The following is a 14,034-nucleotide window of genomic DNA, read 5'->3' as shown; positions in this document are numbered from 1 at the left end:
CCTACCCATCAAGAAACAAAACATGACACAATTCCCCTCCCAGCCGAGTCGCCAATCAGTCACGTATCAGGCGATGCAAGAGAGCACGACCTCATGTTGGAGACGCATCAGGATGACCAGCTTGATGAGATACCCACTCACTCAGTTCAATATCATGCCCTGGCCCTCCAACAACGCGACTGGTCCCGTGCAGGCTCTGTTGACGCTCCATCCGTGCCACCAGCAGGTCGAACATGTTTTCACCCGAGGCAGGCTGCCACGCGCGGCGGCCCGAAAGGAAGACGTGGTGCATTTCTTCCAGCGTGTATCCCTTGGTCTCGTGAGCGACGCAGGAGAGGTATATACATGCCATCCAGTTCACTAGAGATCAATGAGCTGGGCCGCAGGAGGGTCCTATCCCATCAACAAATCACTTACAAACACCGAATACGAGAAAAGTCCAGCCCCTATCAGTCTTCAGGTTAGCATATATGATGCCACGTTGCCACGGTACGGTAGACAAGAAAAGGAGGCAAAAGGAAAGAGAAATGGGAACGTCAAAGACCATGCCTACCCGGCAGCCCGCACTGTCAAGCCTCGACATGTCAGCCATTGTTCTCTCACAACAGCATCCCTCGAATCACTTGCCTAGGCTCGGCAACCCCCAGGCCATGCCAACATTGCACATCCAGAACACGGCCATGCAGAGACCAAATCCTCTCGTCCGAAGCCAACCCGGGAATATCTCTGCAGGGTACACCCAGGTGATCGGGCCCCAAGACATCGCGTACGCGACGATAAACAGATGGCACAGGATAATCATGCCAAGTGACCAAGCGCCGTGATAGCTCTTGATGGCCCAGGGGACATACGTCTCATCACGCCCATTGTCATCTCTGGCCTCCTTGTTGGACGCGATCCGCCTTGATTGGCAAAGTCCTGTCTACAAGTAAGCCAGCATTCTTCGTGTCCCATGGCGGAGGAGCCAAATGCAAATAGTCACCCATCCAGAAAAGACAAGCTGCCATCCATAGGCAGCCAAACTTCATCACCAACCGCCGGCCCCACGAGTCCAGCCAACGAATTGCCGGCAGAGTGAAGAGGATGTTGACAAGATACAGAAGCACAACAAGAAGATCCATCGATACAAGCCCGGTTCCAGCCGTGGGAAGCATAATCTGGTCTGGAAACTGTCAGATGCGCTCGGCGACACCACGGTGTATATTCGACGAGTCGTCGGGGGCAGACAGACATAGGACCAGTTGCACGCCACATAGCTGACTCCACGCGGTGACCAGCATGCCCAGCACGAGTCGTGCACGCACCCTCCAGCTAAGCAGCTCTCGACACGGGTGCGGCACTTGCGGTTGGTTCAGGACGTCGCCCTCCAGCTCGTGAACATGCGCCAGGACGCGGGCATTCTGTCCATCTCCAGATGCGTGCAGGTCAGCAAGCAGACTCTTTGCCTCTGGCCAGCGACCCGCTGTGGCAAGCTGACGCGGGCTCGGGGGCAGAAAGTCGCAAAGGAGCAGCAGCACAAAGCCAGGCAACATCTGCGTAGCGTACGAGCACCGAAGACGATTGACGAATCTGGTACGGATCTCGGGATCGGGCTCTGATGCGCTGTATCCCATGCCGCCCGATTTAAGCGACACACCGGCCAACTGGCTCGCGAGTTGCCATAGGAAGCCGATGGCGATACCCAGGGATAGGATGCTGCCGTGGTAGAGACGCTCCTTGCGTCAGCATAACGTCGACGGCAACAACCACCAACAGCATCGATGCGTAGTGCGTACCTGGCAAACCTGCCTCGACTCGACCGTCCCGCAATCTCAGCCTGTCCCAACTCTCAGCAACCAGAGTCTTCAGAGTCAGGACCAAGGAAGCTGGAGTCTCGAATCGTGTTACCAGATACGGCGGCACAACGGCGCTGATGAAGCCAGCCGCAATCCCGCAAATCAGTCTCCCAAAGCCCACCAGCCTGATGCTCGGCGCAAGCACATGCATCAGCATGCCCAGGTTCCAAAAAAGGGTTGCATATGCCGTCACCAGCCGCGGCTGTGCCATGTCAACGAACGTCCACGACAAGAGGGCTCCCATCACGGAGCCGGTGGGCATGATGGCGGTCATGAGCTCTCGCGTGAAGGGCTTGAGATGGCCCCAGTCGTCGGAGAAGGCCATGACATCGAGCTTGCCGGACATTGACGACAGGTTGAGGCCGATGATGATGCCGCCTACGTGCGTTGGCTCCTCTTGTCAGAAAAGAAGAAGAAGAAGGGCGGTGATGCAGATGACGATCAGTCAGTAAATTGGAGATGCGTTGGGACAACTCACTCAAGGCCCCAAGAACCGATATACACGGCCCTGATCGGTATGTTCCTAGCGGTTAGAGCAGAGGCCAAACATGATCATAATGGGACCGGCACGAAGCAGATCAAATGATGAAGAGATTAAATTACGGGTATCCAGATAAATCGCACGAGGAGAAGAAGCTGCTGACAGATGACCGTGAAGGACAAGAAAAAGGATCGGTGACGATGTCTGTGTATTTCCCTTGAAGAATATGAAACGCACGTGATAAAGCTCTTCTCGCCGTCCCGACCTTAGTTGAGGCAGTCTCAACTCGGCACAAGAAAAGAACGACCCAGGCCATTCCAAGCCGTTGCCCGAGAGGATACCAAAAGAATTGAACAATTGCTCGCTGCTGCCGCCAATGCCGTTCAACATACCAGGATAGGTATGCCATGTCCAACGATCGACCCTCCTCTCCACAGCTCTGCATATAGCAGCGCTGCAGTGAGAAAAAGAAGCGACCAGCATCACGATTTCCATCGGCTCACCATCAACTCCGGCCGCAAAAGCTGCGCTAAAGCCGTCATCGATGACAGCCATAGAGAAGAAGGGCGTGAATGCTCATCAATCAAGTCTCTGCGTCGTAGTCAGCGTCGCCTCTCGCAAATCTGCATGTCACTGTGCGATGCGTTAGTCAACAGCGTGGTTGATATATCGATCTATTCCGCTGAATAGCGCAAAGAGATAGTCTCAAGTAAATCCTGAGGGTGAATTAGCTGGCAACCTCCAACTCCCCTGACCGAAGTCCGTCCTGAAAGAAAGAGCAAAGTATTCCGTGTGAAACACATCTTCTCACCACAGGCTCTAGTTCCCAAGCATGTTACAGAAAGATGGCCGGGGGGAAAAAAAAACAAAGAAAAAGAAAGGCAAGAAAGCAAGAAACAAAAACAAACAACAAAGTCTTTGGTCCTCCGCCCATTCCCACCCCAATTAGTATGGAGGCATTATTCAGACATGCCTCCATGATAGCCAATGCGCACATTCGTAACAAAGGGTATCCGAAAAACGCCAAATGCTTCATTAGTCGTCATCAAAAGGGGCGCCCGCAAAGGATGGCAGCTAGTGGCGGCGACCTCGGGTTTGCCGATCGTGGACGAGTTGAAGATAGGCTCGTTGCTTTCTGAAAGACGAGTAATCGCCTGCGAAAAGAGCCTCGAGGATGTTACCGCTGGAAGGATCTGCGGCAAGATCAAACATGCGATTTTGCATAGTCCTGAGCGCATCAACGAAGCAACGCTGAACGACGGCCATGTTGGACGAAGAGCCGGCAATGTCATTGGCAGGGTTGTTGGGGTCGATGATGGAGAGGCGTTCTGTGTTTCTGTAGACGAAAGAGGAGACCGACTTCTGCAAAAGGGGATTAGCAAAGGGGTGGGCACGGGCGCCATGCCGCTGCCAGGAGGAGCCTTACCTTGGGAATATAGCCGACGGGGTCGACGAGGGAGATTGCATTCGTCCTGTAGCTGAAGTCGCGGCCGTACAGCTTGAGAAACTCGAGAAACATCTCGCCGAGATGGTGCTCCGGGATGAGCGAGCCGCTCTGGACCTCGGGCATGAGCTGAAGCATGCTGACGACCAGGCAGATGACGGTGAAGCCGCCCAGGCCTCCGTTGACGGGCTCGTTCAGGCCGCGCATGAGCAGGAAATGCTTGATGATGGTGACGAGCGCAGGCATTGCTGGATATTCCTTCTTCCAGCGCTGAAACGTCTCAACCGCCCTGACTCCGCCGAGGTTCTCAAAGGACACGTCCACTCGCAGCCCCGTAGCCTTGTCGACAAACTTGACCAGTGGGATCCGGGCGTGGGCAATAACCTCGATCGAATCGTAATTGGCAATGCGCTGGGACGTCAGGAGCTTGCGAAACTTGTACAGCCAGTTCTTGGCGCTGAGATACGTGGCATCGCCGCCCTTGATGAAGCTTTCGGAACACACCACCACGTCCATGTCGGCGGTGGGCAGGTAGAGGCCCGAGACGAAGGAGCCAAACGGGAAAAGCTGGGCGTTGGCGAAGTTTCGGCCATCTCTCTTCAAGGCCAGTCGCAGGTTGTCCACCAGCTTGGCTCGAATCTTCTCCTCAAAGTCACGGGGCTTGACAAACCAGTAGAAGTCCATAATTTCCTTGTGCAACCTGATGCTGTGTGATTAGCATGCGCCATGCGTCACGGCCTCCCCGGCCGAGAAAACAAGAACGAGAGGGGAAACCGACGACTGCTTACCGGAGAGCCATATCCGTGGTCGCAGAATGGTCGGTGGTTACCCATGGGCAACGCTCCTCGCCGTCCTTTGCTCTCCACTCGGGGACGATGTTGCCTCTGGATGGCCCCATGTTGCCCTTGTTCAGCTTGTAATCGGGGGGTTCAATGATCTCGTCGTCATAAGTTCGCTTGCGAGAGCCTAGAGGACCAGGGTCTTGAGAGCCTTGAGGGGCGACAGGCTTGGGCGGGAGAGAGTGCGTATTTATACCTGCAGCCAAAGGCCTGCTGCTGCTCGAGGCAGATGTTTGGGGAGGAGGCGGCGGCGGCGGCGGCGGTGTTGGTGGTAGTTTGCCCAAAACTTTACTGCTGGCAAGCTCAACCCTTTCAGGCGGCGGCGCGGGTGGCTTGGGTGCCACAGCAGCTTTGTTTTCGTCCTTGCTCTTCTGGCTCTGGGCGGCGTCGTTGTCGTCGTCGCTGAAGTCAAAAGAGAGGAAGTCCTCAGCCTCCGTTGGGGCGGCCGGCTTGGCTGCGTTCTCTTCCAACCTCGCCTTGCGGATAAGCTTCACCACGTCTCGCTTCTTGCGGGTGCTTTCGTCCGGGCAGGGAAGCGCCGTGTACGGATCTGGGTTGGACCACTTGGGAGCTGCGTCGCCGGACTCGTCGGCCGCAGCGGTGCGCGTCCTCTTCTTCGCAGGTTCCTCCGTCTCCGACTGGGACGAAATGTCCATGTCCCGCTCGTCGTCGTCCGAGAGCTCGTCCAGGTCACGGTACTTGGCGCCCTCGCCGTTATAGAGACTCTCTTCGGGCAGGTTAGTGGCATTGCCCGCTATCAGGGCGCGCTCCGAGTGATGGGGCGGGGGCTGCCAGCGCGGCCTTCCCCCCCTTCGGGGGCCGCCATCTCCCCTCCCTCCCCGGGCGTCTCGTCGCGGGCCCCGGGGGTACGACGGCTGGCCGGCAGGTGCGGAGTTGGCGATGCCAGCTGGCTTCTGGACGCGAAAGGTAAAGTCACCCTGGGGGACATTTGGGCGGTACGAATCGCCGCCGCCTGCGCGGTCGTCGCCGTACGGCCGAGGGCGCGCCTCCGGTCGCCGGTCACCCTGCCTGTCCCCATTTCGCCTGTTATAGGAGTCGTTATAGGGCCTGTCGCGCGGCTGGGAGAATCGCGGCGGTGAGCGTCGGGGGGCATGGCGATTCCTGCCATTGCCGTAGCTGTTCTGCGAGCGGTCCTCGTTCCGCCGCTGTGGCTTGTTGCGCACCATGCTTGCGCGCCGCTGTTCGTCTGTTCAGGGCAGCAGCAGTTGAGGCGTTTTGAAGCCGACGGAAGCCACACAACGGGATGGAGATGCGGAAGGCTGCGCTCCTTGACCCAACAAAGAGGCGTTGGGGAGGTATTGACGCGATATGAAGTCGGGCTGCCCAGGTTAAAATGTGGTTGCACCTTATCGCTTATCGGTCGTAGATTTTCGCAACAAAGACGCCCGCTACTTGCATATGATCCACATCAGATTCCACAACTTGAGTATAACGAGGCTTATAAAGCCTCGGGGTCCTACGAAATGCTTCATCTCACACAACCCACGAGTTCAAGTGCTAGGACTGAATTTATTACTCTCATAACAGCTGTCAGTTGATGTTGTCGAGCTTCTGAGGCTGTATGATTATGAACGCTTTGCATTGCCAATCACACTCAGGACCGGGTTGAGGACTCTGTTCATAAGCTCTACTACCTACCCAGTATGCTCTAGGGCTGGCCTATACCTACCTTACTGTTGTAGTAAAATGTTGAAATAATCCAGCAGAAGACTAGAGAACTCAAAGAGAAAGTGTATCTATTTTCGTCTACTCAGAAGAGCCGTGTAAGCGAGACAGAATAGCTGCCCAGTCCTGCTTCTTTGCCCACTCTTCCCATGTTGTCATGGGGCAGTTAATGCCAGCCTAGAATCACCGTCAATATAAGCACCTAATTCTAGACAGAACATGGTGAGGAATCAAAGAGACGAACCTTTCTGATATCCTCTGCTTGCAAGAGCTTCATCCCACCGTCATAGCCAGGATTGGACGTATACAGAAACATGTCTGTGACTTCTCCTCCTAACTGTGGCTCCCCACAGGCTGCAATCATCTCATCGGGGGAAACCTGTCTGTAACTCGCCGGAATGCCAGTGATCCTGCTCCATGTCTCGATAGTCTCGGGCCACGTGCAGTTTGTCCCTGCGGCCATGTAAGACTTTCCGGGAGGCATCTGCCAGACGGCATATGTGAATGATCCCATGTCGTCGACTGGAGCAAGCTGGGGGACTACTTTTGTAGGGTCTGTGGGAAATGCCATTTCGATTCGTCCGTCAGGGAGCTTGAATCTTTGTTAGATGGAAATCGTAAAAAGTAGCACCGGAGTCTTGAGACTCAGGAAATGAGGAAGACAAGACGAGAGTACACATCGTCAAACAACTTACTCTACCAAAGTACGAATTGGGCAGAATATTAAAGCTCGTGTAGAAAAACCCCGTATGAATGCACGACATCTTGGCCGCCAGCTCAGGATACCGCTCCTCGACATACGCCGGGAAGACGTCCGCCTTGGAGTCATAGTGAAACAGCTCCTTGAACTTGCCGCCGCTGCACTTGCCCGCGTGGCTCAGCGTAGAAACGAGGAACCCGTTCGCATCGAGCGAACCCACAACCTTGGCGGCGGCATCGGTAATGTTCTTGCCATGGCGATACTCGGTCTCGTAGGCAAACCGACGGTACGAGATGCCCTTGGCCTCGGCCTGCTTGCGGCACTCTGGGTGGAAAAAGGGCTCCCAGTAGTCGGTGACGCTGAAGATGACGTTTGCTCCGGCAAAGGCTCGGTCGAGGCTGGCTGGATCTTCGAGGTTGGCCTGGACCACCTCGGCGCCGCGAGAGGCGAGCTCCTGGGCGGCGGGAGAGACGGGGTTGCGCGTGAGGCCTCGGACGCGGAACCCGGCTGCGAGGAATCGACGGGCCACGGAGCCGCCCTGGTTGCCGGTGGCTCCAACGACGCAGATTAGCTTGTCTCCTTGGGAGCCCATTGTTTGCTGTGAGTTGAGGTTGAAGTGGCGAGCTGCAAGTCCGACTGGTGAAGAGTTGCTCTCGGAGGCTTTGTCGTCTGGTGTTGAATCTTCAGAGGCGCTCAATCTAGAACTTGACGCGCCCCACTGCAGAGACGGAGTAAATAGAAAGGGAACAAGTCAAAAAGATGGGAATCCATTCACACGACAAAAGGAACTCGCGGGGCCCAGCATGCTTGGGTCAGTATCCAGGCCCGTAGCCCCTCACCAGCTTCCCCAGTCCAAACCCCTTGCGACGGTCAAACAGCATTCAATAGTCGCCACAGCAGCAGACACTAGGTTTCTACAAGGCAAAGCAGTCGAAGCGTCATCAACTGCAACAACAGGAAATATGACACCAGCAAATGATGGTGCTGTTCGAACCTCTCGAGTAATCAATCACACAGTAGGCTCGGACAACTGGACAAAAGGGGAATTAGAACGACGTAGGCCTTGAGAGGAACGCAGTGGCAGACCATACGTTACAAGAGCGAACAAAGGAAAAGCCATTGGAGCCCCCGGAAGCACTGTTGCTAGCCTATGATGTCTGGCGAGTAATACCAAGCAACAGAAGCCGGTGCGTAGCTGCATGCATGAACCTACTACTACTACTAGACTATGGGGCTATTTCACAGAGGCCGAATCGGTCTCAAATCTCGCATGGTCCCCGTCCCAGTACCATGGACCAGTTCTTCCCCAAGCGACGGCTAAACAGACCACATGCAGAAAAAAGCGAGCCGGATCAGGGGGGAGCGGCCGCTGAAGAAATCGTGTGGAGACGGCCGAGATGAAGTTGCATGGCTCAGTCAGCCTATCACGAGCGTCGATCACGGTCCTGGCAGCCCACTTGCATTCTTTGGTCGGCGAACCAAAAGTCTTGCGAGAGTGGCGTGATGCGACGGCGAGGAGAGAGAGAGGACGATGAGCCTTTGCTTGGAGGGAGGGCTTGTGGTTGCTTTTGCGTGGCCCGGGGGTTCATTGACGATGAGTCTGGCCCCATCTAGTACGTGTACGTGTATGTAAATGCTCGTCTTGATGGACCGGAACAGAACCCCGTAATGACTCGCAGACACAAGGGCTGACGCGTGTCGTGCAAGAGGGAGGACTGGCCGGATATACGGGATGCACCGGGTCCGTCCGGAGACTCGTCCCTGTAGCAATGGGTGAATCAGTCGAGAACATCAAACCGATGGAACGAAGAGGGCACGCGAGATGAACCCTCTGTAGCAATGTATGTCGTTTGAAAGCCACATGCTGGGCACAGCAAAGACCAGTTCAACCCGCAACAATAACATCAATGGAAACCCGCCTGTGAGCACGGCAAACACACGATCGCCATCAATCACCTCATGGCCGGATATACAAAAAAGCCCATCAGATCCTTTTTCAAGCAGATGCGCTGGCTGCTAGCTCGTATATGTTCTAGTCCTCCCGAGGCCGAAAGGGCCCGGAGCTGTAAGCTTCGCCCTCCCGCAAGCGGGCCCCCGCCCCCAACCTTTTGACTCTTTTACTCCGTCCAGGCACGCTCGTGCCCACGGGGATTGAAATTTATCATCACTTCCTCGGCCGCATGAAGGTGAGATGAGAGGGAAATTGAGTCTGCGAGATCGGTAGGCAAACCCAGATCCATCAGCACCGGGTCGGGAATCGCGAGAGTCGTGGGGGAGGGAACGCTGTACGAAACCCGCGACTGAACTCGAACGAAACGACAGAGTTCAAGGGCACAGTCAACGAAGCCAAGTGCCACAGCTCCGCAAGCGAAGAGATACCATATGGCATCGCCCGTGGCATGGGGCAAGTCCCCGTCCACTTCACCCAGGGACAAGTCGCAGTCGGCGTCCGCGTCCGGGTCGCCGCGGCATTCGCCGTCCCAGTCTGCCGGGGCCGCGACTCCGCTGGCCGGGCTGGTGGCTGGCGATGCGGACAATCCTGTGCCTGTCCAAGTTGATGTGAGTATCTTGTCACGAGAGATTTGAGATTCCACCAGCGATCTGTCGACGTCTTCATGTATACATGGAGGTGTGGTGAGAGCGTTGGTGTAGCAGTGGACTGTCATGGAGGATGGGGTAGACCGAAGATGGGAGACGGAGCGTGAACCCCAAGAGAGCAGGATGCCTCACGAGATTCCATCATCATCATCACCATCAACACAGTCCTTCTTACTGAAACCCGGGCCCCCCAGACCGATGCGTATCCCGACGACGCGGCAGACGCCGACTCGACATACGGCTCCGACCAGGACTCGGCCTACACGGGCTCCATCACGTCGTCCATCTACAACTACCAGTACGAAAACGGCCGCCGCTACCACGCCTACCGCGAGGGCCAGTACGTGCTGCCCAACGACACGCAGGAGCAGGAACGCCTCGACCTGCAGCACCACATCTGGCGCCTCCTCATCGGCGGCCGCCTCTACACGGCGCCCCTGCCGCCGCCCGACAGCGACGACGCCGCGCTGCGCATCCTCGACCTCGGCACCGGCACGGGCATCTGGGCCATTGACATGGCCGACGAGTTCCCCGCGGCGTCCGTCTTCGGCGTCGACCTGTCGCCCATCCAGCCCGAGTGGGTGCCCAACAACTGCCGCTTCCACGTCGACGACTACGAGGACCAGTGGACGTATCAGGAGGACGAGAAGTTTGACTACATCCACGGCCGCGCGCTCAGCGGCACGTCGGCGGACTGGCCGCGCTTCTATCGGCAGGCCATGCGCAATCTCAAGCCGGGGGGCTGGCTCGAGATGCAGGAGTACGATGCGTGGATCTTTAGCGACGACGACAGCTGCGATCGCGCGCCGTGGACGATGGAGTGGGTGGACAAGCTGGACGCCGCGAGCAGGCTGTACGGGAAGCAGATTAACGTGGCGAGGTTCCAGAAGCAGTGGATTATCGATGCCGGGTTTGAGGATGTCGAGGAGAGGGTGTACAGGGTGCGTCTACATGCTTTACCTCCCAGTCGCAGAAGCGCCCTCCGTCAGGGGAAGAGAACAACATTATAAGAGCTAACACCAGTCTATCATACGCAGATACCCATTGGCCCATGGGCAAAGGACCCCACGCTCAAGGAGCTGGGCAAGTTTGAGCTGACGCACATGCAAATGTCGGTCGACTCGCACACGCCCGCGCTCTTCACCCGGGTGCTCAACTACTCCAAGGACCAGGCGGATGTGCTGATGGAGGGCGTCAAGCGGGAGTTTCGGAGCCGCGACCTGCGGCTGATTACCTCGTACCGGTTCATCATTGGGAGGAAGCCTTTGGATGCGTAGGGGGGGCTGAGGGTTGTACTCTGTATGAGGCGAGGGATTGATTGATGACGAGGCCTGATGGGTCATGTGTATAAAGATTGTTGGTTTGGTCTTTTTTTGGTCATTTGGTTTTATTGTTAAGCGTATGGGTAGGGACTGCGAACACGGCTTCCCAACGTTATTTTTGGTATTTAGGGGATCAAGGATCATTGCAATCGAACAATGAGTACGAACGAGGGCGCATGAGCTGAAACATGGGCAGTGAAGCTGTACAACTACAATTACACGTCACATATCATCTACATACAGTCGACGCAGCCCTCCAACTTCTGATACATTCGAGGTCTCAGGTACCCCAGGTGCCGAGCTCGTAAACGCACGTCCATACAAGCCTACAAATGAATTGCATGTAAACACCCAAATATGTTTGATCCGTCACTCCTCAGCAGCATCAAGTCCCAGCCGCAGAAAGCAAGGGTTGCAGACAGAGTTGCCTCGTCTCTCTATTGGTGAGATGAGAAGAGGTCATCTGCAGAAAAACTTTGCATTAGCCCGTCAGCATGCGCGAGGCGGCCTTGGGGAAATGCTGGCTGGCTTGGGGCGGGTGATTGGGCTGAGTCCGGGTTTTGGAATGAGAATGGGTGCTGTTTTACGACTACATCTATGTATTTGGCAGCAGATTGATGGAATGATGCTGGAGTTTACGAGAGTGGTTGCGACATGAGTTGAAGTCAATGTTGATACAGCAACAACTTTGAAACCGAGGCACACATGTCACTCACACATGTTCAAAGCACAGAGAACGACACACACAATCACGCAGAAACTCGCACTGAATACCGACACACAAACACAGCAGAGCACAGCCCTCCCCCCCCGTGGCGTCCACGAGGCTGCGCCCAGCTGAGAGAGCACGAATGCACCACCTCATGCACCAACCAGTTATCAAGCGTGCATTTACAGCTTAACCTACATCTACCGACCTCCCAAACACAGCCCAAGTCAACCAGTCTTCGCTCACCGGATCCCCCCGTCTACGCCTCGTAGGGCTCAGTTTGCGGCTGACCAGAGACGGAATCCCCGCGGCTACTATCCGTCAAGCTTCGATTTTAGTGCCAGGTGCCCTTTTCTTCCCCAACTTGGTTCAAACCACATGCAGTCTTTGACTCGCCCAGAGCTTACAGGACAGACACCTTAGAAGCAAAGAATCCAGAAATAGCTTGTCCTCGCACTTAAACTTTTTTTTTTTTTTTTTTTTTCCTTCTAATCAGTATCCGTCATTCAGCTTCGAACCAGGACCAAGATGAAGTCCACCGGGGCCTCGCAGCGCGCAGCAGAAGTCACCAGCGCCATGCTCAGCGTGCCAGGCTACGCGGACGACACGATGCTCTTCATGATGCGGTACGGCTCAACGGCACGAGTATGTCATTACCCTTTTTTTCTCTCTCTTTTCTCTCTTTCTATCCCATGTCATCACCATGATTCTTTCCCTTATTTCTCTTTTTGTTTACTCTTTCTTTTTGTTGCCATGACCATAATCTCACCTGGTTCCACCGCAAGTAAGACGGGGGAAAGACACCCGGGCTGGATGGTGATTTGACTGATGATGATCATCCCATCAAACATCGTCAATTACCCCCGAGGCATCAAGCGATGCCGTCGTCCTTCCCCCATAACCCCTCAATGCCGTTGCAACTCCGTAACAACATCCCCCCATAAAAAAAAAAGGAGACGCTCCGCAAAATCGACTGGGATGAATTCCAAGTCCGCCTGTCGGCTCTCAACGCGCACTGGTTCGCCAGCAGGAAAAGCAGCGGCGCCGCTGCTGCCCTCGATGGCGAGACTTGTTGTGCGGCAGATGAAGATGGCACTGCTGATTCCGGCGCTGGGACCGAAGCAGAGGCAACTACTAGTACACGCAAAGAGGCCAGCAGCAGCAGCAGCAGCAGCAGCAGCAAGGCCGCCGAGCTCAGGGCCCGGACGCTGGAGCTCGTCCAGGACTTTCCGCCGCTGGTGCGCGATTTTGACAAGTTTGTCGAGTGTACGAGGATCATGGCGATGCGGTATGGCAGAGGGCCTCGGTAAAAGCAGCAGTTTACAGAGCGATTTTAGATCATGTGCCAACAGGGGAGGACAATTGCAATCATTTCACACGCCCCTTGTTCTTAGGTACCATCATATACCCATCCATCACAAGTGATCAAATTTCGATTTTCACTCAAACCGTAGCCAAAACAGAGGATGCACCGACAGGCAACGCGCAGTCACAATCTCTTCGCTTCACACAAATCAGACACTCGTGTTTTAGGGAATTGCCTTTTGCATTGGAAATTACTATTATCTGAGGTGAACGAAAATTCTCGGCGGATCCAAAGAAAAAAAGCTCCCAACCACCTTTGCACAGGGAATCAGAGAGAGGACTCTCCTCCCTTGCTCATCCTCCCCCTCCCAGAGCAATGACTGAAAAACAGTCCTGTCAGACAGAAAGTTCGTTATCACATCTTGCCAGCGCATCACACAATAAGATCCAGAAACAAAGAAGTCTGTAGAAAAAGTGGAAGAGAGAAAAGCACATAATTATTTCCGTATCCAATAGAACGATAAAAAAAAAAAGGGTAGAAACGCCATCTTTCCCGTTGGCGAAAACACCTCTAGATGATGTTCGCACTTGATGCAGAGAAGTAGCAAAAAAATAAAAGTGTAGATCGAAAAAAGAGAAAGTCGAGGGGAAAAGAGCAAAATGCACCAAAAAAGTTTGCCGCGCCAGATTCCCTCCCTTTCCCGCCGAAGCCAGTCCGTTTGGTATAATTGAAAGTCGAAAAAAGAGAAGACCCCCGAAAGGGCCTCAACGGAAGACCCGGTTCATGGTGTTGCGGTCCCGGACAGTCCGGCTCCGGGAAGGGAAAAGAAAAGAGGAAATCTGGGTTGGGAATTGATTGTTCATCCTGAAAGAAAAAGCGATAAGGTATATCCTTTATCCCATTTGCTGTGGTCGAAATAAAGACAGTACCGCTCCCTCCCCCAAGACTTCTAATGCCGGCAAACTAAATTGACCTTTTCCCCCCTTCCAATCCCCATCCAGTCCAGTCCAGTCCAGTCCCATGGTATTATTCTTCTTTTCCTCCGGTTGATTCCCCCCCAAAAGTCGTAAGAGCTTCACAAGACGCCTAGCATCTTGGGCAAGGCATCCGGAAG

The 14,034-nt window shown here is 54.9% G+C and overlaps 5 protein-coding genes across 5 annotated transcripts; 2 read left to right on the top strand and 3 right to left on the bottom strand.

The window, feature by feature from the left end:
* Positions 1-91: 91 nt before the first annotated feature.
* On the bottom strand, positions 92-2,213 carry CCMA1212_000272 (MFS glucose transporter mfs1; the record flags this gene model as incomplete). Its single annotated transcript, XM_073697749.1, has 6 exons — positions 1,888-2,213; positions 1,754-1,816; positions 1,193-1,643; positions 983-1,162; positions 715-918; positions 92-360 (listed from the first exon to the last, which is right to left on the bottom strand). Exons 1-6 carry the CDS (start codon positions 2,179-2,181, stop codon positions 92-94), a joined length of 1,461 nt encoding a protein of 486 aa, XP_073563147.1. The 5' UTR covers positions 2,182-2,213.
* A 1,177-nt stretch (positions 2,214-3,390) lies between these two features.
* Positions 3,391-5,786, bottom strand: CCMA1212_000271 (uncharacterized protein; the record flags this gene model as incomplete). The annotated part of the gene is made up of 3 exons (XM_073697748.1): positions 3,391-3,678; positions 3,743-4,460; positions 4,549-5,786. 3 exons carry the CDS (start codon positions 5,784-5,786, stop codon positions 3,391-3,393), a joined length of 2,244 nt encoding a protein of 747 aa, XP_073563148.1.
* Positions 5,787-6,366: 580 nt separating this feature from the next.
* CCMA1212_000270 (NmrA-like family domain-containing protein 1) lies at positions 6,367-7,577 on the bottom strand (the record flags this gene model as incomplete). Its single annotated transcript, XM_073697747.1, has 3 exons — positions 6,367-6,462; positions 6,530-6,877; positions 6,981-7,577. The coding sequence occupies 3 exons, from the start codon at positions 7,575-7,577 to the stop codon at positions 6,367-6,369; spliced, it is 1,041 nt and encodes a 346-aa protein (XP_073563149.1).
* A 1,790-nt stretch (positions 7,578-9,367) lies between these two features.
* On the top strand, positions 9,368-10,860 carry CCMA1212_000269 (Secondary metabolism regulator LAE1; the record flags this gene model as incomplete). The annotated part of the gene is made up of 3 exons (XM_073697746.1): positions 9,368-9,544; positions 9,778-10,524; positions 10,621-10,860. The coding sequence occupies 3 exons, from the start codon at positions 9,368-9,370 to the stop codon at positions 10,858-10,860; spliced, it is 1,164 nt and encodes a 387-aa protein (XP_073563812.1).
* A 1,282-nt stretch (positions 10,861-12,142) lies between these two features.
* On the top strand, positions 12,143-12,924 carry CCMA1212_000268 (uncharacterized protein; the record flags this gene model as incomplete). Its single annotated transcript, XM_073697745.1, has 2 exons — positions 12,143-12,259; positions 12,568-12,924. The coding sequence occupies 2 exons, from the start codon at positions 12,143-12,145 to the stop codon at positions 12,922-12,924; spliced, it is 474 nt and encodes a 157-aa protein (XP_073563811.1).
* Between the last annotated feature and the right edge of the window lie 1,110 nt (positions 12,925-14,034).

Source organism: Trichoderma ghanense (genome assembly GCF_004382785.1).
Source record: "Trichoderma ghanense strain CCMA-1212 chromosome Unknown scaffold_0, whole genome shotgun sequence".
Classification (NCBI taxonomy): domain Eukaryota; kingdom Fungi; phylum Ascomycota; class Sordariomycetes; order Hypocreales; family Hypocreaceae; genus Trichoderma; species Trichoderma ghanense.
Note: the sequence above shows the minus strand (reverse complement) of the source record. Positions and strands in the feature narration are given on the sequence as shown.